General features: G+C 52.0%; 1 protein-coding gene across 2 annotated transcripts; it reads right to left on the bottom strand.

Annotated features, from left to right (window-relative positions):
- Positions 1–2,112: 2,112 nt before the first annotated feature.
- Positions 2,113–22,897, bottom strand: Gdap1l1 (ganglioside induced differentiation associated protein 1 like 1). 2 transcript variants are annotated; one of them, XM_076849118.1, is made up of 6 exons: positions 22,873–22,897; positions 14,220–14,412; positions 13,232–13,405; positions 11,254–11,351; positions 10,402–10,516; positions 2,113–2,788 (listed from the first exon to the last, which is right to left on the bottom strand). In XM_076849118.1, exons 2-6 carry the CDS (start codon positions 14,323–14,325, stop codon positions 2,445–2,447), a joined length of 837 nt encoding a protein of 278 aa, XP_076705233.1. In that variant the 5' UTR covers positions 14,326–14,412; positions 22,873–22,897; the 3' UTR covers positions 2,113–2,444. The 2 variants fall into 2 exon arrangements, with proteins under 2 accessions (XP_076705233.1, XP_076705232.1); XM_076849117.1 differs by lacking the exon at positions 22,873–22,897 and adding an exon at positions 22,557–22,818.
- Between the last annotated feature and the right edge of the window lie 5,069 nt (positions 22,898–27,966).

Here is a 27,966-nt window from a genome sequence, read left to right as displayed (position 1 = left end):
AGCAAAGGGGTCATACCAATGGAAACTCTGGTCTTGTCATGTCCTTACTCTTGTACCCAGAAGCAGCCAGATTCACAGAACATTGAAATGGGCTACTGAAGGCTCTGTTCCAATGCCGGCTGGGAGACGCTGCAGGGCTGGAGCACTGACCTGCAGGGGGCGGTAGAAACTGCACTTCAACCTGTCATGGTCCTGGTTTCTCCTCAGCTGAGTAACACAGGGCCAGCAGGGCCAGGGTAGAAGAGGGAGTAGTGACTCCACTATCACACATAGTGTTTTCCATCCCTGAAACCGTGGGCCTTGGCCACTTAGAGATGATAAGTACCAAGGACAGAACGTTTCTGTTGGGGAACACATCAGTGGTTCCCTTGCTTGGCCATTTGGAGCCCCTCCTACATTGAAACTCCAGGCAAAGAGATGTCACCTCCCAGGGTGTGGAGCTCCACCTGATTACCAAGGCATGCTGGGCTTCTCTACAAATGCTAGCATGGAGGCTATGTATGGAGATGGGGTTCTAGGTACCCTACAAAACCTTCACATCTAATGGTAAAAGATGGTTAGAAAACCACAGTAACCCAAGGGCCACCAAAAGTTAGAGTCATTTCACCAGGCAGACTTCACCAACCAGCAGAGCACTGTTTGAGGCAAAGAGAACAAACATAGAGTAGCCGTGGAGAAAAGAGAAATTGTAAATATAACAATGTCTTGGGATCAGTTTCAGAAGGGCGGCAGTTGTGAGGATTTTCTTTGCTTGTATGTGCACACTGTGTCACGGGAATGCTAGTGACAGCTGAATTTGGTCTGTAAGTTATAGTTCAGTGAGGCTCGAGTGTGATCTCTAGACCTGGAAGAGTGGGAGGAGAATATGACTTCACCCCAAGCTATGTGGCAGACAGGCAGGGCCTTGTGAGTCTTGTTTTTGGAGAGGGTAAGCATGTCCCCATTTCACAAGGGCAGTGGATCCTGCTAGGAGAGTAGGCTGCTGTTCTTCTTGAGTGGAGATTGAATTGCAAGTGAGGAGGCTCTTCATGTCTGGGTAGCCCAGTGGGACACACAGTCCCAGAGTGTCCAGGGTCTCCAAGATCCACCATTGGCCTGTCTTCGATCTGGCTATTTTTAAACAGGCAGATTCTTACCATCTTCTTTCAATATAAAACTATATTCCACAAATTATAATCCCGGCTTAATTCTTTGGACATTTTAATACATGTTTTCCACTTAGAAACTGGTGTGGGAATGTGCCCTGGGTATCCGCTGAAGGTTAATGTAGGCAAATGTTTGTGAGCAGGCCCTTAAACTGGGAAGTGCTATGCCTAAGCAAGGAGTGTTTACCTCAAGATCAGAGCTTTGGAAAGTCTCTCCAGTCCAGACCGGCAATTTGGGACCTGCCCTCAACTCAATTGGGGACCTCAACCTCCCCTCCAGCCCTCTGGCCTGACTTTGGAAACGAGAGCTGGGTGGACAAACAGGTTTAGAAACGAAAAGCAACTGCTCCTCCTGGATGCTTTATTGGGGGCTTTCAGTGGTTTCTAAGCATGAGCGGCAGTGACACCCAGATCCTTTCCCAACACGCAAAAGGCACAGGAAAGTGAGACCCGACCAAGGGGGCAGCGTGGAGACAGAGACCCCCCTGCATGCAGCATGGGGAGCCCCTGGAATGGTGGGAAAGGTGGCATTAAAGGAGGTGGAGAGGGACCCACCCCTGCACTTGAGCTGGCACTGACCTTCTGAGAGAAGGCCAACGTGGCTTTTGCTGAAAGTCCCACCTCCCGGGATGGGGAAACAATTCAAGGTAGGGAGTGCTGGTGGCTGCTGCCCGAGGGAATCGCTACTGAACGCCAGACTGGACACACTCAGGAGGGGGTCCGGGGGTGCTCATGGTGTCTGTCCCAGTCATGGTCAGACTTTGGGGTGCCACTGCCTTGGCCAGTGCTGTCTTAGTCCATGTCCAGGAGAAGAATGAAGCCCCTTCTGATCTTCAGGGGCCTCCACGGGGTCTCTGGCTCTCCAGCCCCAGCCAGCCCCAGGTGCTGGTTGGCAGAGGTGTGTCTTGGTGTTGGCTTTGTCCTGGCAAGAGGGAAGGGAGGCGAGTGGTCAGGTTCTTGGAGCCCCCGGCACCTCCCAGAACCTGGGCCCTGTTGGACGGCAAGGCCGGGGACTCACCTCAGATCCTAAACAGTCCCCACAGTTCCGTGTTGAGACCTTGAATCGAAAGAAAAAGGCATTCTGTTTCTCTCTCTCTCTCTCTCTAGCAGAGCCATGGCCTCAGGTCACAGCATTGGCGACGGCTACTTCTACAACTATGAAAGGTTTTCACACCGACAACAGAACTACTCAGAACGAGGGGCGGGAAGTGCTGTCCAGTGTTGGAGGGACAGTGGGTTTCTGAGGTCATTGGGAATCACACAGCACAGACACCGACAGTCGGGCGAGCCCCGCCGGCTCTAGATGTATTTTTTCTTGAGGTACCAGTAGGCGAAGTAGCCCATCCCACCCAGGGAGCCCATGAGGAAGGAGGCCCCGAAGAAGGACGGGGGCTTCCGCTTGACCAGCCGAAACGCGTTGGGGATGACCGCCGACAGCAGGGTGGTGTGGACGTCGCCCAGGACTTTCCGGAAGGCAAAGCGTCTCTGGACGCGCTCAAAGAAGGACCGCAGGTTGGGCCGGCTGCCGTCCTCCCAGTACTTCTTAGACAGTCCCAGGAACTTGAGGCGGTGCAGGGTGGCCCCCAGGAGCACGTCAGCAAGGGTGAAGGCACAGCCACAGAGCCACAGCTCACACTTCTGCCCTGGAGGAGGAGAGGGGACAGAGCACTCACTTCCCTCCTCAGCCCAGCCTGTGTCTGCCCTCCCGGGGTGTCTCCCAGGGGCCGTCCTCGCCTGTACAGCTTCTGACATGTTTTTCTGTTTCTTCTCTCTCTCTCATATCCTGGGGATTGAATCCAGAGGTGATTCACTGCTGAGCTACATCCCTAGCCCTTTTTATTCTGAGCCTGGCCTCGATCCTCCTGCTTCAGCCTCCTGAGTTGCTGGGATTATGGGTGTGAAGCCACCATGCCCGGCTCAACTGACATATGTGTGTGTGTGTCGCAGGGACTTGACAGCTGGACAAGTATTCTGCCACTAGGATCTACCCCTAGACCTTTTTATTTTGAGACAGGGTCTTGCTAAATTGCCTAGGCTGGCCTTGAACTTGGCATCCTCTTGCCTCAGCCTCCCAAAGAGCCAGGATCACAGGTGTGCAACACAGGGCAAGACTTAGATCAACTTCCAAAGTGCAAATTGTGTATTTAAACTCTAGAACTTCACATCCAACTGCCTCTCTCCCAGCTCCAGTTGGGGTTTACACTGCATTTCAAACTCAAAGTGTCCAAAAGAGAATTGTGGATTACCGGTCACCCACAAACCCACGGCAGTCACCTCCGCCTTGGTAGTGGTACTGCATGCTTCTGGTGACTCAGGCCAAAAGTCTTCCTGCTACCATGAATTCTTTCTCTGGTCCCCCATAGCTAATGGGTCAGTAATTCCCATCAGCTTTATCTTCAAAATATATTTTAAACCTGATGTTCAATTTTACCATCCTAATCCAACAACTTTTATCTCATAACCAAATCATCATAATGTCCCTTAGGAGGTCCTTGCCCCTGGAGTCTATTAGCACAGCAGCCAGATGGATCCTGTGAAAACTTGGGTTAGGCCACTTCTTTCCACTCAAAACCCTCTAATAGGGGGCTGGGGATGTGGCTCAAGCGGTAGTGCACTCGCCTGGTATGCGTGCAGCGCTGGGTTCGATCCTCAGCACCACATACAAATAACGATGTTATGTCCACTGAAAAACTAAAGAATAAATATTTAAAAATTCTCTCTCTCTCTCAAAAACAAACAAACAAACAAACAACAAAAAAAAACCCCTCTAATAGTGTCTCATGATGGTGACAATAGAAGCTGAAGGCCTCCAAGCCCTCCAAGGCCCTGTGGGATTCTGGCCCCAGGTACCTTCTGGACCTCAGATTCTACTTCCCGCCCTGTGCTCTTCACCAGCCACACTGCCTCCCTGCAGGTCCTCCTCCTAGGCACACTCCACCCCAGGGCCTTTGCATTTTCCCGGGCTCATTCTTCCACCTCCGCGGGTCTTTGCTCAAACACCAAATCCCAGGCTCTCCAAGGTTTAGAAATGGAGCAACAGGGAGAAAACAGCAAAGGACAGTAAGGAGCAGCCTCTGAGGGAGGAGATGATCAGGGCACTGGTGTCTGAGGCTGAGTTAAGGAAGTGTCCCGAGGAGCACGTGCTTGGCTGTGCTCAGATTCCATCTAAGAGCCGAGTAAGAGGCCGGAGCACTGCATTTAGTGGATGGCGGCTTTGACAGGGCAGGGGGACAGGCTGTTGACAGGGACAGCCTGGGTAGGAGGAGCTCGAGTGGGGGGGGAGGAGAGAATAGGAAACAGGGAGCAAAGATGGCTTTTAAGCAGTTTTGCTCTGAGGGGAAGGACAGGCAGTCAGGTGAGGCGGGTCAAGGGCACTTCTGCAAGATGAGAGGGTAAAAGGCTCATGGAGTGATGTCGTGGTGCGGGGTGGTGAGGCCACAGGAAGAGGGAGAGGCAGTGCTGGAGGTTCTTGAGTGGAGGAGCAGGGGTGGGGTCCGGGGCCTGTGGAGGGGCTGGTCTTGGCTAGTTCAGGGACCATGGTGCATCTTCCCAAGGAGGACAGCATGCTATCGTCTGTCACCAAATCTAAGTAACCATGGGGACTGAGACGCCCACTCCAAAGAAAAAGCAAATAATCACAAGAAAAGTCCCAATTCTAGAGATGTTCGTGTGATTGACAAAGACGCCTCTTAGCACATTGGTATGGGTCCAAGGAACTTCCTATCTGCGGTCACAATAGGACAAATAGGGTTTGTCCTATTGATGGACACTCCTGCCTGCAGGTAGTCATGGGACCGGGCTGTGAGAATCGCTTCCTAATGCTTTGATTTTCTCAGGGATGTAGGAAGAAAGGGGTCATCAGGGAGTGAGGATGGGGGACAGTGGAGGGTGGAGGGCTAAGGAGATGGTCACAGAAACCCTCTGGAGATTGCAGTAGTGGGAGGCGGGGCAGGGGTAAATTCCTCAAGGCTGCTGCCCACCAGCTCTAGCGAGTCTTCAGGTTTCCCCAGCCATGTTTAGGGCCAGTGTAGGCCCAGGGCAGGTGCTGAATAGGGGACAAGGTCTGGCCAGTGTGATGAAGCGGGTAAGAGAGGTGGGCACATAGCAAGGGAGTGAGCATACACACACTTGAGAATAGACCTGGATGGAGCCCAGATACTGGGCCACAAGGAGAACCCAGCAAGTAGGCTGGGAAGAGGGGCCTGTGGGTGGGAGATGCTCCAAGGAGCGTGGTGTAGTTCCCTCAGTCCTTGCGACAACCCTAGCAAGTAGATGTGATTATTATCTCCATTCTACAGATGAGAAAACTGAGACATGAAGAGGTCAAGTAACTTGGTCAAAGTTGCACAGCTGGTATATGGTAGAGCAGAGCCTGGAGTCAAACCCAGGCCATCTGGCTCCAGAGTCTATACTTTACATCATGCTGCTCTTTTCCACATGCAGATGAACATCGACACCATGTGTTGATGGGTGTCGATCATGAGCTGGGACATACATGCATCTCCACATGTACACTTGGCCCCATCAGTAGTGCACACTGTGCTTTGGTCTGTGTGGATCTGTCTGCGTGTACCCTGTGTCTGCCTGCACAGATCCATGCAGCTCCTGCTCGTATTTGCATGTGGGTATCTGCACACGTGGGCTTTGAAGGACAGCGCACACCCACGCCCTCAGGCGGCTTGCCTGCAGACATGCTCTGAGAAATGCTACCCCTTCTGCATCTGTTTGCAGGCAAAGTACCCTGAGCGACCACAGGTCGCTTGGCTGCTGTCTGATGTCTCTGGAGGGCCCCTTCATTTCTCCTCTCTTCTCCCCCACCATCCTGCATCCCTTTCATAAAGCCCCAGATCCAGTCAACCCCCAGCTGGCGCTCCTAAACCTGCCAGTCGCTCCTGAGCCTGCCAGTCGCTCCTGCTGCAGACAATCCACAGTGGAGCTGGAGAGTCATGCTCCTCTCAGGGCTGCAAAGCCCAGAAGGCACTGAGGGTCCTGCTGCACTTCTCGGGTGGCCTTGTTCCCACTCCCTGGGACACCACTGCTGTCCTCTCCTTCTCTCCTCACCCCTCAGGACTTTCCCCAGGTCTCTCTCAGCTGACGACTTCATCTCAGCTTCATTCAGAAGAAAGCAGCCTTCAGATCTGAAAGGCCTTGCCCCCACCCCCACCAGGCACACGGGCTTGGCTCCAGCAGCTCCAGCCTCTGCCTCCTGCTCCCTACCCATGCTGACCTGGCAGGCCCTGTCCTCCACTCCCAGGCCAGTCCCTCTGTGGTCCTCTGCACTTATCCGAAGCTGCGTATCTCTAGTTGGCCTTTCTAGATCCTCTTCTCCTTCTCCAAGTTGCTCTGAGCCCCAGGAAGCCAACCTGATAGAGCTCTACCCCTTTCATCTGGACTTTGAAGTGCCACTTGCTTCAGTCCTTGGGATTTGAATAATGGTGACCCAAGCAGAGGCTAGAAGACGCTTTGCTCTCAAGTTGCTCTTGGCAACCCTGTGACTGCCACCGCATGACCGCGTCTGGGCTAGCCTTCTGGATGAGCAGCAAGTGGTCCAGTTACCTCCACTGGCCCCGCTGACACTGCCAACAGCGGACACGCCAGTGAGCCTGGTGGCTGCTGGCTGATCACAATTGCAGGCATGAAGCCACCATCCCTGTGTGGGACAGGGACAAGCCTCCTAGCTGGGCCCAGCCCATGCTGCTAAGCCACAAGTCATGATGAACATATGAAAGGTCCTTTGTTGAGACACTCAGATTTGGCATTGTTTGTTAAGCAGTAAGGCTGACAGATATAACCCTTTCTCAAAACCCTCCAGGAACTTCCCCATTGCACTCAGTGTAAAATAACCTCGTAAATGTCAACTTGCCCTGAAGCGATGATCACCCCCTGTCCTCTCCAGCTGTCTCTGGCCTCACTCATATCACTCACCCCACGATGTACCACACAGTTGCTTGAGAGGCCCCCAATTCCTCCCACCTCCACAACATCCCCTAGTCTGGGAGACAGCTCCCTCCTTCTCCCCTAGGTTTCTTCTCCTCTATCAGGTCTCACGTTATCAAACTTGTCCTACCCATTTTACTTTTTTAATTTTCTGGTGGTGCTGGGGATCGAACTCGGAGCCTCAGGCATGCCAGGCAAGGGCTCCTCACGGACCTGCACCCAGCCCTGCCCATTTTGGTCTTCCTTTGTGTATGTGTGGTTCTGGGGTTTGAACCAGGTCTCAAGCATGCTAGGTGAGCCTCCTCCCCCCGAGAGCCCCTGCCCTCCTCCATCTTCACACATCACTCTTTGTAACTCTGTTTCCTTGTGGGATTGTTTGACTAACACCTTTTTCTCTCCTGGATCATAAACTCCATGAGAGCAAAAGTGGTGTTTGATTTTGCTTCCAATTTGATCCCCAGGATCTGGGACATATGAGATGCTCAGTAAATATTTGAATAAATAAATGGAAAAAATGAAGGTGGGGCCGGGGCTGGGGCTCAGTGGTAGAGCACTTGCTTAGCATGCTCGGACCCTGGGCTCCAACCCCAGCAACAGCAAACAAATAAATGAACAAACAAAAAACTTTTCCAGAAAAATGGTAAGAATGATTTTTAAAACTGCTCTTTCTAGAACATTTTGCCTTGAGTCTGGCACTGTCTGAAGTGCTCAGAGCTTACTACCTTCACGAGTCTTCTTAAACCTGCTGTGAGTTACTTTCCGTTATTACTCTGATTTTGCAGATGATCTCGGAGGAGCAGTGAATTCCACAAGTCACAGAGCAAGGCGATGGCTGATTGGGAATCTGCACTGATGTCATCTGGCTCTATGCTAGGGGTCATAACTGTGACACTATAATACCTCCCGACTCTGGGCTCAGCCCACCAGGAGAGAAGTGGACCCATCTGAGTGTCCCCCAGGGCAGGCAGTGGTGCCCTGGTTGGGGAATGAGTGGCAGAGGCCATGAGGACACAGCCAGTCAGAGCTTTAAAACCTACAGCCACTTCCCTGGGCCTCTGCTGCCCCTCAGCCCAGAGGGGCACAAGGACCATCACACCTCTCCATTCTGAACAGCTCAGCCATCTCACCCAAGGGCAATGCAACACCCCCACCTTTCAGAAGACCTCCTGACCAAAAGGCAGGCAGGCAGCAGGGTCCCCATCTGGGAATCCCCGAGGAACATTCATCCAGAGTTCGCTTCCAGAGCCACCCACTCTGGCCCCAGTCAAGGTCAGACCCTGAGCCCCCCTTGATCACAACAGTAGCCAACATTTGTTGAAACTCCCGTCCTGTGTGCCAGGCCCCACGGTGCTACCCGTACATGCATTTTCTCATAAATCCTCACAACTCATGAAATGAGAAGAGGCACCAGAGCTAGTGCCTAAGAACCTGGAGCCAGAGTTTGAATCCACACTCCACCACTTCTCTGTGAGAACTCAGGGGAGCTGCTGAATGTCTCTGTGCCTTAGTTTCTTCATCTATTAAATGAAAATAGTCTCTACCTCCCAGGGCTGTCATGGGGATTGAGTGAGTTGAACTCCATGAACAGTGTTCACAGACAGAGAGTGCTGATAAATACACACATTGTCCTGGCTGAATTCTGTCCCTTCCTAACTTCACACGTTCTTAACTCCCAGTGTCACAGAATGTGACTGCGTTTGGAGACAGAGCTCTAAAGAGGTGAGTGAGTCCAAGTGAGGACATTAGTGTGGGCCCTAATCCCCTCCTCATAAGGCCAAGTCTGAGCCTGCAGAGGCACCAGGGATGCCCAGCAGAGGAACGAGCTTTGAGGACACAGTGGGAAGACACATGTTCAACAAGGAGGGGCTCAGAAGGAACCTGCCCTACCGACACCTTGACCTTGGACGTCCAGCCTCCAAGACAGGGAGGAAGAAGGTTTCCACTTTTTAAGGGACCAGGTCTGTGGTGTTTTGTTTCAGCAGCCCTAACAAACTAATACCTAGGTACCATGTGATTCAAGTCACCCGGCCAGAGAACCACAGAGCTGAGATTGTCTAACCCCAAAGGCCAGCTTTGGACTCACCATGTATTTTGGCTCCTGAAAGCTCTTCTATAATCCCCCCCTCGAACACCCTCTCCAGTGGAAACTGGAAAGTTCCTTCTCAAGGTGTGTGTCATTGTTTACCCAGCCAGCCCATGCTTTTTTCCAGGAAAATCTGAGGCAGCAGCCTCAGTGTGTATGATGATGTCCCTGCTCAGGACTTTAGGTCTCTGTGTGTCTTGAGCCATTAGTTATAAGGTGCTGCAAAGAACACTGAACTCTTGGAGAGGGAACCTGTTCTTGCCCTAACGCTTATGAGCTGTGTGACCTTGAGCAAGTTACTTCATCTCTCTGAGCCTCAGTTTTCTCATCCAGAGAAGAAGCTCGCCTTTAGCTGTATGTCTATTCAGCTATATGCACCAGGAACGGTGCTGCGTGCTTTTAATGTTCCCCAGAGTCCAACAAGATGGGGTTAAGGCTTTAAGTTGTGTTATTACCATCCCATTTTACAGATGAGGAAACTGAAGATCCAGGAGAGAAAGCAACTTGTCCCAGGCCACAGAGCAAAGCTGGAACTCTAACTCAAACCTGCCTGTCTCTGACACTGTTCTGCAGCCTCCTGGGAACACAGACGGGCCACACATGGCCCAGACATTTGTACTGTTGAGGACACAAGACTAACAGGCCTCCAAAACAAAGAGCAAGGCAGAAGGGTCCACAGTGAGACTGAGAGAAGGGCTGAAGTCAGTGTCACGGGCTAATGGAGCTGAGTGGCAGGGAGAGGGGACTCTAGGCTGGGCTGCAGGAGCAAGGGGGTGGGGCTGGGAAGGAAGCTGTTCAAGAGCAGGTGGTGTCAAGGTCAGAGCCTGGAGGTCTGGCTGCAGTGGGAAGGAACCACCAGCTCTCCTGTGTAGGGCCAGGGAGGTGGTGTGGAGGCTGATGGCCTCTATTCAGCTGTGGCTACGCCCTGATCTACGCTCTCTGTGCGGGTGGTCTCATGCAGCGTCCCAGTGTCTCTGGGGCAGGTCCTCCTGTTATCCCCACTCCATATGTGGAAGCTGAGGTCCAGGGAGGTGAGTACCTTGCCCACGGTCACTCAGCCAGTAAGTGACCAAGCTAGATTTGAACCTGGGTCTACCCAACTCCAGAGCCCATGATCCCCACCATCTGGGAGGTCTTCTGAGATCTTGGGGGAGAAAAACCCTGGGCAGGGGCAGGGGCAGGGAGGGGTGGTAGAAGCGGGGCCTGAAGCCCCCGCAGCCCCGGGCCGGCACCCACCCTCGTTCTCCAGCTTCCTCTTCTCCAGCTCGGCCTCGATCTGGTCGAGCACCATGGCCAGCTCCCCGAGGATCTTCTTCAGGTAGCTCACGTCGTCATGCTCCAGGATCTTGGCCTGTGGCAGGACAGGCAGGAGCCGGAAGCTGAGTTGGCCTCGGTGGCATCAGGATGTGCAGGGGCGGGAGGGGCTTCACCTAAACCCCTTCGCAAACCCAGCCTTCCTCATCTGGTGCTTGACAGTCCAGTGAGCGTGGCCATCTTGCCCAAATCCTGGCCACGGGGCTGGACACTCAGACCTCCAGCCCCTGGGAGGGTTGGCTGCTAGTGGCAAACAGGTGTCCTTTCTCCAGAGAATGGCTGTCAATCATTGAGGAGCTGCCTTGACCAGAAACACATGGGAGGTTGTCCCCAACCCTACACCCCACCAGGAAGTCTGTAGCCAAGAGCCAACTAATATAGGGGCACTAAAGGCTGGCCCTGGTAACAAGGTGGACTGGCTGTGTGGTGCCTCTGGTGCTCCAGAGCTTCCCAGGGGACTAGGCGAGGCATGGGCCCTTCTTCTTCCCTTTCTCTGCCATCCCCACGGGGCTCCCCTCAGAACCTCATTACCCAAGAACCTGTGTTCAATGCTCTGCTTTTGGAGACAGAGCCTCAGGTGTGAGGAACAGGCCCTGGGGTAGCGGTGGCTTGCCCAAGATCAAGCAGCCAGTAAGTGGCAGAGGACACAGAGTTGGCAAAGCAAGCAGGATTTCCTTTTCAAATCAGAAGCCGATGATCCCTCAGAACTGCCTTCTCCAGTTGTCCCTCCCATGGACAGACGGTGGGGAGCGTGGGTGGGCCGGGGGCACTCACCATGAGCTTCTTCTGCTTAGACAGGTAGGGCTCCGAGAGCTGGGGCTCCTCTTCGTGGTCCAGTTTCATGAGGTCCGTGGTGGCGTTGGCTAAATGTCCTGAGAAGAGAACAGGAAGGGTCCTATCCTGACCCCCAGGGCCTCCCGTCCTTCCCCCACAACTGGGAGTCAGTCCGTCTGAACACTGGGGGGGGGATGACAACGGCGGCAGCCAAGACTTAGGGTCACTACAGGCTGTGACACGGGGCCATGAGACACCACCCTGCCCTAGGCTCAGGCCAGTGGGTGAGAAAGACACCAAGTCCTTGTGACATGGCACAATCCATCTGTAATGAAGAATGGCACAATGCTGTGGGGCCTAGAGGGCCCCCAGGAAGCCTCACCGAGGAGGAGACAGCGCCTGGTGGAATAGCAGGAGATGCCGGAAACAGGCGGAACTCCAAACCCAGGCCTTATTGTCCTCTAGGCCTCCCTGCCCCTCTCTCTCAGCACCCGGGCCTTCCCTGCCCTCTAAGAGCTGCTGGACCTACCTTCTCCACCTCCTGCTTGCTCCCTCTTTCACTGAGTGCCCCAGTGTTCCTGTCCCTGGTGATGCAGTTCAGTCACCTTGAGTGTACTGGACCCCACCAAACCTTTGGGGCTGGCATGATCGGCAGCTTCATGGGCATCTTCCAGAAACACCCCCTGCAGGGTCTGGGGTTGTGGCTCAGTGGTAGAGCGCTCACCTAACATGTGTGGGGCCCTGGGTTCGATCCTTAGTACCATGAAAATATAAATAAATAAATGTATTGGGTACAACTAAAAAGTAAAAAAAAAAAAAAAAAGAAAGTAAGAAAGAAAAAAATACCCTGGGCACCCAAGCCCCTCTGCATCCACTTAACTCCCTCTTAAGTACAGCATTTTGGGTGATTTCCCTCCTTCTTTTTCCCCCCCGCTCACTGGTATATCTTTGAGAACACATCTGTCATATTTTAAACATTGGCATGCTATGCCATTATATGGTAGTGCCATTACTTATTTGCACAGTCCCCAACCCATGGCAGAGGGTTATTTCCAGCTGTGTTTCCCACTATGACCAACGATGCTGTGGTGACTATCTTTGTACTTCTTGGGGCACATGTCCAGGCGTGCCCGTGGGCCAGTCTCCAAGGCGTGAGCTTTCTGTGCTTGGTCAGTGCCCTCCAGAGAGTGCCCGTTTTCTTAGTCTTGCACTGTAATTGCTTGATCTTTGTCTTTGCTCCATGGAACTGAGACCCTGGGACGGCAGGAGTTGTGTCTAACCCTGTCTGTTCCCAGCTCCCTCCTGGCCTCCTAATGTTGAACAGGGAAGGCCGCATGGATAAATTCTGAGTCTTGTTCAAGGGAATTCTGGAGGGACAGGACTGATGCCCCTCCCTGCCTTTGAACATCAGTGGGACAGAAGAGGATGTGAGAGACGGAGGAAGTGACCATTTACCAAACACCTATGATCTGCTAGGGCTCTTCCTGTCTCTCTTGACAATGGGACCCCAAGGTGTCTGCAGGAGCCTGGACCGAAGTCTATAGGCAGCTGGCAAAGGGCCGACGGAGACTAGTCCCACCCCCAACCAGAGACCCCACTGGGGCCTGCCATCTGGGCGTCCTTCCTAGGCAACCATGACCCTGAGTTCTCTCAGGGTCTTTGGCCACCAATGACAGTCTGTGGCTGGGATTTCTGGGGGAGGCTTGCAGCTCCCCACCAGTAACAGAAACCTCTGCAGGACAGGCAGCCTCTTCCTGGGAAGGCGGGAGGGCAGGCTTCCAGAGATGGAGAGCCGGAAAGAGGGAAGAGAAGAAAGGCGTTGCGAGGGACCCCCAGTGAGAGATAGGGGCAGAGAGAGAAGCAGGGACAGAAGAGGTGAGAGGAAGAGCAGAGGCAGGAGGAAGAGACCCGGGAGGGGAGCAGGGTGCCCAAGAGGGACTCCTGTCCAAAGGAGGGGTGCGTGAGGCCGGGCACTCACTGCGGATCTCGGCCGTGGCGTACTTGGGGATCATGGAGTCGGTGGTGAGCTCAGGGTGCAGGATGCAGCCATGCGTGTAGGCATCCATGGGCAGCGCGTCCAGCAGCTCCCGGTACTGCAGCACCCGTGCGTGCTGCGGGCTGCCCACCTCGGGCATCAGGGCCACCACGTGCTCTGTGGGGCACAACCAATGGCCGGGCTGGGGGAGGCGCTGATCCTGACTCAGCCGCCAGCCCCCCAGCATCCTAGAACAAGGACCGTCACACCCAGAAGGCCCTGTCACCCACTTCCAGGGCTCTGCCGCTGGCCCATCCCAGGATCCAGAGATCCAGTGGGGCCTCTCCATGCTGGGCTCTGCCAGGCTGTCCCTGCAGGGGCAGCTCCTCTCAGCCTGACTGTGGCCAGGAGGGACCTCAGCCTCGGCCTTGTGCTGCCTAATTTCAAAAGGGACTGGAAACCTGGATGTTTAAACAAGTCTCAAGTCTCCTTGATTTTTAACCACGGGCAAGTTCATTAAATATATATGTATGTATCTTTCTATATAAAATCATACATTATATGTATAAATTACTCGCCGGTGACTAAATATCCACATGTGTGTGTGTGTTTTCTCTTTGTGTGGGGGGTGGGGGAGTAGGGGGTGGAACCCAGGGCCTCTACCATGGATCCTCACCCCCTCATTCCTTTTGAAGAGCACCTGCTGGTCCCTGATCCCCTCTCAGTGGCCACCTGAGCCTCTGCCTGGGCAGTGATCTCCTGAGCCTGGGGATGACCAAAGGGAGGGAGAGGACATAGGGTCCTGCAGGATCTGGGGTGTTAGGACCCTGCTTGTCTATGGGGTTCCTGCGAGTCTGGCCTGGGCTGGGACCTGGGAAATCTGGAACCTGTCTTGGGGACCTGAGGACTCCTAAGGGCCTGTGTCTGTGCCTGTGACTGCAAAATTCCTGGTGAAGGGGGCTGTGGCCCCTGGGGAGAGCGGTGGCCATACCTCCCGTGAAGGTGCGCTCTACGTAGTCGATGATCTGGTCGTAGTCGCTGATGATGTTGTCACGGTGGATGATGACAGGCACCTCCTCGCCCAGGTTGAGCCGCATGAACCAGGGCTCCTTGTGCTCGCTCTGTGGCAGGCTCACGTCCCGCTCCTCACATGCCAGGCCCTTCTCGGCGATCACCAGTCGCACCTGCAGGCGCCAGGGTCAGAGCGGGGAAGGCAGGCAGACACGAGGGACACTGCCCAGGCGGGGCAGGGCGTGCGGGGAGGGAGGTCAGAGGTCACACACAGGAGGGTGACACTGTTGCTTTCAGCACAGTCTTGGGCACAGGGGCGGGGGGAATGTCTCAGGGGCATGTATTGGGCAGTGGGGGAACATGGGCCTGCCCAGGATTGAGAGGTGCTGCCGCTGTCTAGGGCCTGGGTTTTATACCTGGACACACTGGGATGGGACTCCTAGCTGGGCGATGGGGGCAAACTCTTTAAGTGTTCTGAGCCTCAGTTTCCCTATTTGCAGAATGGGGGTATCATCAGTCCTGGCACACTTTGCCAGTGTGTGTCTGGCACATAGATGGCAATTCATGATTATCATTATTGTGATCTGACACTTACTCTGGTCTCTGGAGGTAGATCTGTCCAGGAGATTCACAGAAATTCTAATAGTTGTCATAATCAAGAGCTAAATTTCTCAAATTAATTGGGAACAACGTGAGGTGAAAAATAATTTGCCAACATGAGTTGAGGTTTTATTGCTTCTGAACAAGTGCCTTCCCATCTGGCTGTCTGGTTGGATGCTCACAGTAGCCTCCCAGGGGAAGACAGAACAGGGAATATTTCCCTATTTTCCTTGATGAGAAAACTAAAGCCCAGAAAGGGCAAGCAACATACCCAAAGTTACACAGCAGACATAAAGCTAGCGACAATGGTTTCTGACTCTCAGACCAGTGAGGGCCCTTTCCTCTGAGGAATTCCTCCTGGAGTCCTGGCTTGCCCTCTCCTGAGTCCTTCCTTGTCTCTAGGGTGTTCCAGACAAACACCTGAACTGGCAGAAGCCAACAGCCTTGAGGCTGGGCTTGCTCCTGACCCAGCCCAGTATTTCTTTTCTTTTTATTTTTTTAATGGATCTTTTATTTACTTATGTATTTATGTATTTATTTATATGCAGTGCTGAGGACCAAACCCAAGGCAAGTGCTCTACCACTGAGCCATGACTCCAGTCCCCAGCCCAGTATTTCTGAGCTGGAAACAATCAGGCCTGGTTAGGGATCACCTAGTCCAGTTGTCTGTACCTGTGGATGGAGACTCAGAAGGAGGGACTCGCCCCAGATCCCCTGGCAGGGGGATGGCAAGGGATCCCCTCCCACAGTCTCCTTCCCACGTTCTACTGCAGTTCTGGGGAGAAGGGGGCACCCCTGAGAGAAGCAAAGGCAGGTTCTCGCTGAGCATCCGGGAGTCCCAGGCCTGGGTGCACTTGGCCTCCCTCTCAGTGCCAGCAGAGGCAGCATGGTGGCAGGGACAGGGCTTTGGAGGGTGTGGGGTCAAATCCCTGCTCCAGCCTTGCTGGATGGCCGAGTGGCATCACTTCTGTGTGCCTCCTGCTGCGTGAAGTCCCAGAGCGACTCCCTGAGACAGCTGTGTGAGGGTTCAAGGCCCCAAGCCCTGTGCCACATCTCAGCTCCCCGGTTTAGACAAGGTTTTAGATGCCGGCAGGACTTGAAGCCCAGCTGTGCAGCATATTTGCTATGTGACCCTGGACACGTCAGGCAACCTTTCCCATCTCTGATTTTTGTGAAATAAGGACTGTGATCTATTCCTTCAAGGCTGGTGTGAGGCTGGAATGGGTGCTGTGTGTGGAGTCCTAGCATGGAGGTTAACATGTGGGTGCTAAGCACACGCCTGCACGACCTCCCTGCACCCTGGCTGGCAACCTGGAGCACCCCCTGCCCCGCCCTCTCGACTAACACCCCTCCTGCTGGGCGGAGTGTGGAGGGGAAGTACCGGGGCCCTGGACACCCCGTGCTCTCCACAGATGCATCTGCTCTGATAGCCAAAGCAGGTCCCCAGGCAGGAGGCGGGGACCCTGTTGGTCGTCCTGGCTCTGCACCTTAATGCTGTGTGACTTTAGAGCTCTCGCTCCTCATTTCTGAACCTCCTTTTTCTTTTCAGTAAAACAAAGTGGCAGGACTCCTTCACAGACCGCCCTGGAGCCCTGCGGGGAGTTGACCGAGCAGGAGGCGGGGCTGGATCCACCTCCCTGGTGGCGCTGGGCGGGGACTGCGGGTCTGTCCCAGAACTGCAGCGGCAAGCGGACTGGGCCAGAGCTGTTTGGGTCTGCGCATGAGTGTGAGTGGGTGTGCATGAGTGAGCAGATGCGTGTGCATAGCTGAGCGCACAACTTAGTGTGTACTGAAGCACTGGGTGAGCGTGTTGGTGCGTGGGAGCCAGAGCGTGTGCAGACTTGGGTCTTGACGCACACGCATGGCCCGTGCCCTGCAGAAACCCGGAGCTCAGGGGTGGCACCGTCCACCCTTTTCTTCTTGTCCCTCCGTTTCCCCTGGGAGCCAGGCTCCGCCCCAGCCGTCCAGCCAGGCTGGGACCTCCCTTTGGGTGGACGCAGAGCAGAAGCTGGCCCTCACAGGCGCAGCTGGCCTTCCATCCCCGCAGGGCACCTGCTCCTGGCGACTCCCCAGGCTCTGCCCTGGGCTCCAGTGAGGGTATCGGGGCTGCTGCCGCCTGGGGAGGGGACTATCTTTAGAGGCACAATAACCCTGCCTGGAGCCGCCTCAGGGTCACCCTGGCAGGTGGCCAAGGAGACGTTCACCTTCAGCCGAGCCTCAGGCCAGAACCCGGTGCCAGCCTGTGGGGGAGGGAACCTGAAAGGAACCAAGCCCAAGGGAAGGGCACGAAGCCACCAAAGCCATCTGCCATCTCTGCCTCCTGGAGGCTCCACCAGACCTAGGTGGTCACCACCCCTGTGATGAGACTTCAACCATTGCCCACTGGTGCTTCAATGTGAGGGATCAGACACTGTCCCTCCTCAGCCAGGCCCTGTTTATGTGGTGCACTGATTTGGCATCTGTACCCAGTCATTTAGTTGCTGTGTGACTTTCTAAAAGGCACTCAAGTCTCTGAGCCTTAGTTTATTTATCTCAAATATCTTTCCCCACCAAAAGAAAAATTTAACAGATTTTTTTTGTTTTTTAAAGCAGTTATAGGTTTGCAGAATCAAACACTTTCTTTAGGTAACAACTTATGGCTTACAAATACATCACTTCTTAACAGTTGTTCATTGAGGGTCTGCTATGTGCCAGGTCTTGTTCCAAGTGCTAGAGATTCTGAAATGAATGAAAGAAACAAAGATCCCTTCTGAGGTGCTGATGCTCTGATGGGGGCAGATGATAAGCAGTTAAAATGATGAAACTAAGGAACAGGCAAGAGCTATTAGGATGCAAGCATGTCAGGGAGATGGGCTGCAGTTTTAAATAGGAAGGTCCATGCAGGGGGCGGTGGTCCACGCCTTAATCCCAGCAACTTGGGAGCTGAGACAGGAGGATCACAAGTTTGAGGCCAGCCTGAGGAACTTAGCAAGAGAGACCCTGTCTCAAAATAAAAAAATAAAAAGGGCTGGGTTCAGTGGTAGAGCACCCCTGGATCCAAACCCCAGTCCCACAATACATAAGTAGAGTGGTCCAGCAGGGCAGGTCTCTCTGAAGATGTGACCCTTAAGCAGAAGTTGAACAAGGTGATCAACTGGGATCTGAAAAGGGAGGTCCGGGCAGAGGGAATGGACAGTGCAAAGGCTCTGAGGCAAGATCAAGTGGATGTGTTTGGAAGTCAGCAAGGAGGATGAGGGCAGGATGGTTGGAGCAGGTTCAGGGAGATGAGGAGGGAGGAAGGATCGCGGGGAGGGGCTTTTCAGCAAGGAGCCATGAGTAAATTCAGGGACTATGTGAACCTTCAGTGAGAAACTAACATGTTTACTTCAGTAATGAAAACTGATGCGGGCCTGCCCTTCTCCTAGGGGTGTAGGCGATAAAGTACCGCGGTGTCACCTCACTTGACAGTTGTTGCAGTCACCTCGAAATATCATGCACACTCATCGAGACTTCAACATGACAGCCGCGAGCAGGCCTGCCACTAGGCTGTGTTATATAATGGGTTAATCAGAAACACACATATCATTATATAACACATGTGTTTTAAAAATATTTCGATAGCTGTACTTCAATATGATTGGCTTCCTTTCTACTCTATAAATCTTAGGTGTTTTATTTTATTCAATTAAAAAACAGTAGTTGACTAGGGCCCATAGGCTTCCTCTGACTTTGTCCTGACCCAGGCAAGATCAGGAGCCTGCAGTAGGACCTCAGTCCACTGTGAGGACTCTGGGCCTTTCTTGGAGGGACTGGGGAGCCATAGCAGGCTTCTGAGCAGGAGAGGAGTGGAATGAGCTGCTCTGCTGGCCCTGTCAGTTCTCACCTGTGAGCCTTGGGCAGAATAGTAAATGGCCAAGTGCGGCAGAGACAGGCGGGGGTGGGGGTGGGTGGGGGGGCAGTGCTTGGGAGTTTGAAAATGAAGGCTGCTCGGGGAGGTAGAGACCATTCTTCCTGCCTGGTGTCAGGACCGGTTCCTGGTAGGAAGTTGGGTCTCTTACCCCAGGAACAAGGCTGGGCTAGGGGCTCCCCAGATCTATCCAAGACAGCTGAGAAGGTGGGGTAAGGGACTCTAAACCAGGCTTGGGGCAGCAACCAGAAGAGGTCCTCAGAAAGTTGTCATGGTAGAAATGACAGCAGTGTCTACAGCTAACTCTCACATAGCACTTCTGCACTGTTCTGAGAGCAGCACGTGCATTTACTCCTTTAATCCCTACAAAACCCCAGCAAGGTGGGTACTAACACTTACTGATATCCTTGACCTATAGAAGAGGAAACAGGCACAGAGACAGTACATAATTTGCCCAAAGTCACACAGCTAACAAGTAGCAATCTTAGTTTTTTTTTTTAATATTTATTTTTTTAGGTGTAGATGGACCCCTTTATTTTTATGTGGTGCTGAGGATCGAACCCGGGTCCTGCCTGTGCTAGGCGAGTGCTCTACCGAGCCACAATCCCAGCCCCTAATCTTAGTTTTTTTTATAAGCTGGCAGGTGTGAGTAAGGACAGAGGGACGCACAAAGGCAGGGGGCACAGAGATAAAGGGTTGTTCTCCCTTTTTGGGGAGGAGGGAGCAAGGCAGGCTGTACCACCCATCTACTCCTTTTTCCCCTGGGGAAGCTGAAGACCAGAGAGGGTCAGGACACACAGCCGTTCGTGGGGCTGCCAGCGCTACACTCCGTGTCTGACGCCCTGCATTTCTTGCCCCTCTCAAACTCACTTCTACTCTGAAAGGCAGAGGAGGCTGTGCCAGGAACACCCTCAGAAGCCACTGTTTGCACCACACATTCAGAGCCTCCTTCAAACCCCATGGCCTCCAACTATCATATATGGTGGTGCTTGGAGGTGCACAGTGTTAAGCATGTGACTGTAGGTGACATTATCCCATCCTCACAGCGCTCTGAGGGGGTACTGCCATTATCTGCACACAGATGAACCAAGTGAGACCTAGAGAGGAAGGACGCCTGCAGAGGGTGGTGTCGCTGGGACACAGCGGCTTGGGGTTGGGCCTGGTCTCTAGCCGATGCCACAGCCTGTGTCTTTATAATGGTGGCCAGCCCTGGTGAGCACATCCTACATGCTATCCCAGGTGATTCACATGGGTCCGTCTGCTACTTGCAATGTCCTGTCCAGGAGCTCTGTCATTATCCGTAGGGAGCAGGTTGGATAACGGGGCACAAGAGATCAGCACCTGAATGGGGTTACCTGCTGGCTGATGGCAGAGCTGAGTGCCAAGCCTGGGCTCCAGAGCCTGGGTCTCCAACAGCCCCCCGACCCAGCGGAGCTGCCATCAGCCCTGGAGGTGGGCTGTTTTCTGCTATTAATAGCTCATGTGCCATTAGGGACAGGCTTCTCAGAGGTCCACGGTGGGGCCTCTCTGCAGGCAACCAAGGCGCTTCAAGGCTTTGGGAAGGCAGGGGATGTGCCCGCTGGGCTCCTGCTCTGTGTCGGGCACTACACCTCTCCGTCCTCTAAGACTCCCATGGATTCTGCAGGGGAGGACGGAAAGTCTCCTTTTCCAGATGAGGATGTTGTGGTACAGAGAGGCAAACTAACTTTTCCAAGGTCACTCAGCCAGTAAGCAGCCAGGGTGAGACTAGAACCCAAAGTCATCTTTCTGTGAGGCTGCCCTGCCCCTGGAATCCACCATGGGCCCTGGGCAGTGGGAAGGTCCTCGGCGGGGGAGGAAGGCTAATGTCCAGCCTGGGTTGTTCCACAACTCAGTCAAAAGTGGAGTTGCAGTGGGTGCTCCCATCCCTGACTGCAGGGCCACCTAAGCCCTGAGCTCAGGAGGAACAGGAAATATTCTATGAGGCCCTCTTGGGGATGGTGATAGGAGATGTCTTCCTCCTGCTCCCTGTCCAGTCTCAGCCACTGGGACCTGATTCCCAAGGATTGGGTGGAAGGAGATTCTAAAATCTGGGAGACAGTCTGATTCATCTTCAACCCCCCAGTACCTTAAACAGAGTCTGGCATGCAGTAGGTGCTCAGCAAGCATGTGTAGAATTTATAGACTGGTCCCAGAATGACCTTGCATAACTCTGGCCCTCCTTTGCCTTGATGTGTGTGTGTGTGTGCGTGCATGCTGGAATGTGAATCCATGGTCTTGTGCATGCTGAACAGGAGCTATACCACTGAGCTACACAAGCACCCATTATTACCAGAGCCTTGGCCCATCACCAGACATTACCTCAGCATTTGTTTTCCTTGCAGTACTGGAGACTGAACCTGGGGTCTCCATGTTAGGCAAGCATACTCCCAAGCTACACCCCTCTAGTCTTTTTTATATTTTATTTTGAGACAGAGTCTTGTTTTGTTGCCCAGACTGGCCTTGAACTTGTGCTCATCCTAAGTAGCTGGGATTACAGGTGTGCGTCACTGTGTCCCGCCACCATCAGCACTTTTTGTGCATCATCTCATTTTGTCCTCATAATAGCCCTCTAAGGAAGTGACTGTGATAGGCCCATTCTGCAGATTATAACACTGAGGGTCTAGAGAGGCACAGTGACTTATCCAAAGCTCTACAGTGAGCATGTGGGGAAGCTGGCTCTCCCACTGAGGTCTGATTGGCCTCAGAGCCTAGATTTAAGCTGGGGCTCCTCAAGGGTGATGGGTGGCCCAGTTACCTGAGCAGCACCTGGGAATCTATTGGAAATGCAGTGCCTGGGCCCCCTACTGAACTGAACCAGAACCTCTGGGGCAGAATCTGGCAGGCCATGTCTTACCCTGACACCCTGTGGCTCTTTGGCAGCATGAGGAGTGCCTGTCTAGAGTGCTAAGTTATGCCACCCCTTCAACAGCCCTGGCGGCCTCCCTGGGAAGGGGCTGGAACTAGAGGCAGCTATTATTATCATTATCCCATTTTCCAGACAATGAACCCCAGCCTGAACCAAGACTCAGAGCCAAGTCTTTGGGTTTGAAAGCCCCTCTCCTTCACGAAATCTGTTTTTCCATGTGGGAAATGAATGAAAGGAACAAAAGATTCTCCCAAGGAGAGGAAGAGTCAGGGTCAGACGCGGTGCCGCTTAGGCCCCAGTAGGACCGGTCTCTGGGCTCTGGCCATGGTGCTGAACCCATGCCTGAGAGAAAGGACGGCCCCCCGGGGTGGGGGATTGCGTGCCCTGGAGGCTCCTGGGTCACAGGGGTGCAGTTTCCGGAAGAAGGGGGATCCTTGATAACTCAGAACCAGGCTGGATTTCCAACTACCCGCAAACCCACGGGTCTGAGAAGGGTCTAAGGGGTTGGAGCCAGTCTGTGTCTAAGAGCAAAACAGACCTCTAGGGCCGCAGGGCTGGTTGGAGGGCTCCCTCCTTCTCAGCTCCAGAGCAGGGGTAGTGCCTGGGGACCGGCCTTCCGAAGCCAGCCTGGGAAGGCCCCCGCCGGCACAGAGGGCGGCGGAGCTGCGACCTGGGGCCTGCAGTGTCCGGGGCGGCAGGGCAGAGGGAGGGCTGCCTGGCTCAGCCCGGGGCGGCGGGTCCCCGCTGCAGCCCTCCGCAGGCCGCCTCCCCGCCGCCCGGTCCCTTCCCCGGGCCTTTGTCTCTCTTCCCAGCGCCCCCAGCACTGGGTCTTTCCGGGAAGGAGAGGCAGCACGATGCGGCTTGCCCTGGGGGCCGTCGCCTGCCCTCCCCCAGCTCCGGCCGCTCCCCGCGCCCGCCGCGCCCGGCGCCCGCGGTCCGTCTACCTTCTGCGAGCTGAAGGACTGCGTCCAGTGGTACAGGACCAGGCTCTCCCGGGGCCAATGGGCGGGGCTGGCCGCCTCGGGCGCGTCGGGGGCCTCGGCCGGCTTGGCCGCATCGCTCTCCAGCGCCGAGATGGGCCACCAGCTGCAGTTGGTGGGGGTCAGGTTGTTGGGGGTCGCCATGGCGGCCCGGGATCCGAGGAGGAAAGAAGGCGGCTCCGGCGGCGGCGGCTCTCTCGCCCAGCATCACATGGCCTCGCCGAGCCGGCCCCTCTCCTCGCCTCCCTCCCCCTCCTTCCCCGCGAATGGCATTACTCACCGGGCGGGGGGAGGGGCGGGGATCCCGGGAGCTCCGTCTCCTCCCGGTGGCCCGCCCCTGGCCGGCGCGGAAAAGCCGCCGGTCCGCGTGGGCTCCCTGGAAGGGCGCGAGCAGCCGAGGGGTGGGGACCGTGCCCCCCAGATAGCTCCAATCTGGCCAGGCACCTGCCGAAGGCTCCACCATTATAAACGCATTTACGCCTCTTAATCTTCCACGAAGGAAATGCCTCTTAGGATAACTGGCATCATAGAGATCCGTTCCTTTTTCAAATTAGCGTCAGGAGAGAGCTTATCTCTCTTAGCTATTTTCGAACTTTTTCCCTGAAGGGCCTGAAAGAGCAGAAGGGAACCAGTGAGTTATTTAATAAACACCGGCACTTAGCCATCAACCAATTTAGCGCCTTGATAATCCTGTTGGCCTCGCTTTATGGAGGGGAAACTAAGGCACAGAGAGGCTAAGTGACCTTGCCGAAGGTCACTTTGTCACTAAGTGGTGGAGCTGAGATTCAAATCCAGGCAGTCAGTGCTGTCAGCCAGAAAATCCTGATATGATGATAATGTAAGCAGCACAGCAAGCATTTATCAATGCAGGCACTTCCCATGCAGCATCTCATTTTATTTGCACAATAATCATTTTCCCCAGATGAGGAAGGTGAGGCTCAGAGATGCCACTGATCCAAGGTCACACCTCCACCCAGGAAAATGAGACTTAAGTAGAGGAGATCATTTTGCCAACAGTTATCCTAAACATTCATAGGAAGTTTACATAAAGTTCACGCTTTTCTTCATTGGTTTTACCATCGAGCAAATACAGAACAGATCTCGAGACAATGACAATAAGACACAAATATATTCACCTAGCTCTTAACAAGGGGAACAAGCTGACACATTGTTATTGTGCAAACATCCCAATGTATTTATAAGAACTAGGATGACTAGAATATCACTAGGTGACATAATCTTATGGGATTTCCATCCCATATGTGGTCCGAGGTTGACCTATGTTCTTAGGCAGTGCATGGCTGTAAATTACCTAGAGAGGTAAGCTTCTCAGTTTGCTACTGAGGACTCCTCCCCTACTATAAGCATGGCTCATAGAAGTCAGTGTCCTTCCTTCTACCATGTAACAAAAATTCTGTGGCCCGAGGGTTTCTCTTTTTGCCCTGGCTGTCAGGAAGCTTGAAGCTACATTCTCTATTAATTCCAATTGTTACCTTAGCTCCCCCCACCCCTACCTTCAGCAATTTCATTGTCACTCTTTTATGATAATTTTCTTTTTCCTCCTTTGAGTGTTTTGTTCACTGATTTTTCAAAGAAAGATATGGTGCATTTTGAGGGAAATTCAAATATCTGTGAATTCAAGGAAGATATTTAAGGGAGTTAGAAAATCTGGCCCCTTTCTATGTCTTAAAATTGATCACATCCATCCAGACAGGCTGGTTCACAGCTGTTCAGAGATGTATTTAGTCCCTCTACTAATATTACTAAGGACCCATGTGTGCCAGACACCTTACTAGGCCCCAGACATATAGTAATGAATAAGAGTCTGCCCTGACCTTTGCATTACACACTCAGCAATACATCTAACAGCACAAAAGGTCTAACTCATACTTTATGACACTTTCTACTACATGGTCAGACCATAAAAAATTTGACAACTTCTATTGATGGACATATATAATGTTTCTAATCTTTTGTTATAAAAAATAAAGTTGCAGAGTGGGCATGGTGGCCCACATCTATAATTCCAACTACTCAGGAGGCTGAGGAGGGAAGATCACAAGTTTGAGGCTAGCCTCAGCAACTTAATAAGACCCTGTCTCAAAATTTTAAAACATTTTTCAAAAGGTTGGAGATATAGCCTCATGGTAAGCATCTCTGGGTTCAATCCTCAGTACTGAAAATAAAATAAAATAAAATAAAAAGAAAGAGTTGCAATAATTTATTCATATACATTGTACACACCTAAGTGTACACTACATGTTAAATTCCTAGAAGTAGCATGACTGTCAAAGGACATGTCTTTAGTAAAGGTCCCAATTTATACTCCTCATTAACAATCTAGGACAGTTCCCATTTCCCTATCCTCCTGCTAACCATATATATATATATATATATATATATATATATATATATATATACACACACACACACACACACACACACACACACATATATATGAATGATATATCGAGAGAGAGTGAGAGAGTGAGGGAAATTTCCATTTCTGTTTTTGATGCTAGGGATCGAAACCAGGGGCACTTTATCACAGAGCTATATCTGAGTTCTTTTTTTTTAATATTTATTTTTTTAATTTTCAGCAGACACAACATCTTGGTTTGTATGTGGTGCTGAGGATCAAACCCGGGCCGCATGCATGCCAGGCGAGCGCCCTACCACTTGAGCCACATCCTCAGCCCTACATCTGAGTTCTTTTTATTTTTCACTTTAGCTCAGGGTCTCACTAAATTGCCGAGACTGGCCTTGGACTTTCCTGAGCCCTCCGAGCAGCTGGGACTACAGACAAGGGCCACTGTTCCTGGCACCATATTTTTTTTTTTGGTTGTTCAAAACATTACAAAGCTCTTGACATATCATATTTCATACATTTGATTCAAGTGGGTTATGAACTCCCATTTTTACCCCGTATACAGATTGCAGAATCACATCGGTTACACATCCACGTTTTTACATATTGCCATACTAGTGACTGTTGTATTCTGCTATCTTTCCTATCCTCTACTATCCCCCCTCCCCTCCCCTCCCATCTTCTCTCTCTACCCCATCTACTATAATTCATTTCTCTCCCTTGATTTTTTTCCCTTTCCCCTCACATCCTCTTATATGTAATTTTGTATAACAATGAGGGTCTCCTTCCATTTCCATGCGATTTCCCTTCTCTCTCCCTTTCCCTCCCACCTCTCGTCCCTGTTTAATGTTAATCTTTTTCTCATGCTCTTCCTCCCTGTTCTGTTTTTAGTTGCTCTCCTTATATCAAAGAAGATATTTGGCATTTGTTTTTTAGGGATTGGCTAGCTTCACTTAGCATAATCTGCTCTAATGCCATCCATTTCCCTGCAAAATCCATGATTTTGTCATTTTTTAGTGCTGAGTAATACTCCATTGTGTATAAATGCCACATTTTTTAATCCATTCATCTATTGAAGGGCATCTAAGTTGGTTCCACAGTCTAGCTATTGTGAATTGAGCTGCTATGAACATCGATGTAGCAATATCCCTATAGTACGCTCTTTTAAGGTTTTCAGGGAATAGTCCAAGAAGGGCAATAGCTGGGTCAAATGGTGGTTCCATTCCCAGCTTTCCCAGGAATCTCCATACTGCTTTCCAAATTGGCCGCACCAATTTGCAGTCCCACCAGCAATGTACAAGTGTACCCTTTTCCCCACATCCTTGTCAGCACTTGTTGTTGTTTGACTTCATAATGGCTGCCAATCTTACTGGAGTGAGATGGTATCTTAGGGTGGTTTTGATTTGCATTTCTCTGACTGCTAGAGATGGTGAGCATTTTTTTCATGTACTTGTTGATTGATTGTATGTCCTCCTCTGAGAAGTGTCTGTTAAGGTCCTTGGCCCATTTGTTGATTGGGTTATTTGTTTTCTTATTGCTTAATTTTTTGAGTTCTTTGTATACTCTGGATATTAGGGCTCTATCTGAAGTGTGAGGAGTAAAGATTTGTTCCCAGGATGTAGGCTCCCTATTTACCTCTCTTATTGTTTCTCTTGCTGAGAAAAAACTTTTTAGTTTGAGTAAGTCCCATTTGTTGATTCTTGTTTTTAACTCTTGCTGGCACCATATTTTTAAACATTTTTTTTCTGAATTTACAAGTGAAAAATGGAATCTTGTCTTTGGTATTTCAATTTACTTTTTTTTGTTTTTACTTTTCAAACATGAAAAATCAAATAGCTCAATGAACAACACTTAGAAATAATCATTGTTTAAAAATTACCATATTTGTTTAATTGGGGGTGGAGTATTTGGAAACAAATTATATGCATCATGATATTTCTCCAACTACCGTCCTAGGTACTACATAAAGTATTAAAGACTTTATATTTAACATAGGTCATTTTCTTATTCAAAAATACAAATTTCACCCTTAAAAATTTAACAAGCCCCTAACACTCTAGTTCATAATTGAAATTCACCAGTTTTGCCAGAAGTGTCTTTACAGTCAGTTCCAAGCAGGAGCCCGTCATGGACCCCACACCAAAGTCCGTGGCTGCCTCTCTTAGGTGTCTTAGTCTGGAGTGGTCCCTGCTCCCTTTCCCAGGGCACTCCCCAAAGGGACTGGGCCAGACACCCTGTGCAATGTCCCACCCTGGTAGTTTTCTGATTGTCTCATTGCCGTGTCCTTTAGTTTCTTGTACTGTCCCCTGCATTTCTACAAAGTAGCATCTGGACCCCAAAGGATGGATTAGAATTAGGTTAGACATTTTGGGGGCAAGGATTTAATCAATACTTCCTGGAGGTGCTGCCTGCTTCATTGTGCCTGTATCAGTAGTTACAATGTCATGTTGTCCCACTATGATGCTGAATGTGGTCACAGGTTAAGGTGGCGACCACAGCCCTCCATGGTAAGGGTCCATTTCTCCTCTTCCGGCCAGCGTTGGATCCACTCATCCATTTATGGTTTCAAGTGAGTCAATTAGCAGGGTCGTAAAATGAGGATTTTCTGATTTTGCCCTTTCATCTGCACTTCTCAGTGTGCATTCTTTACTTGAATTTCATTAAATATGAGTGAAATTGACCATCCTTTCAAATGTTTAAAAGCCATTTTAATTTCTTTCAAAGGGAATTGTCTTGTGTTTCCCTTGGGATCTGGGCAATTATGGTGCAGCTGGTGTTATGGTTTGGCTCTGGAATGTTCCCCAAAGGCTCATGTGTTGAAGGCTTGGTCCCCAAAGCAGCAATGTTCAGAGTGAGCCCTTTGGGAAGTGATTAGATCATGAGAGTTCTGATCTCATCAGTGGATGGATCCATTGATGGATTCATAGGTGAATGGAGCTGCTCAGAGCTGGGAGCTGGTGGAAGGGAGAGTCCTGGGGGCGTGCCCTTGTAGTCTTGCCAGTCCCC

The sequence above is a fragment of the Callospermophilus lateralis genome, chromosome 3, assembly GCF_048772815.1.
Source record: "Callospermophilus lateralis isolate mCalLat2 chromosome 3, mCalLat2.hap1, whole genome shotgun sequence".
In the NCBI taxonomy this organism is placed as follows: domain Eukaryota; kingdom Metazoa; phylum Chordata; class Mammalia; order Rodentia; family Sciuridae; genus Callospermophilus; species Callospermophilus lateralis.
Note: the sequence above shows the minus strand (reverse complement) of the source record. Positions and strands in the feature narration are given on the sequence as shown.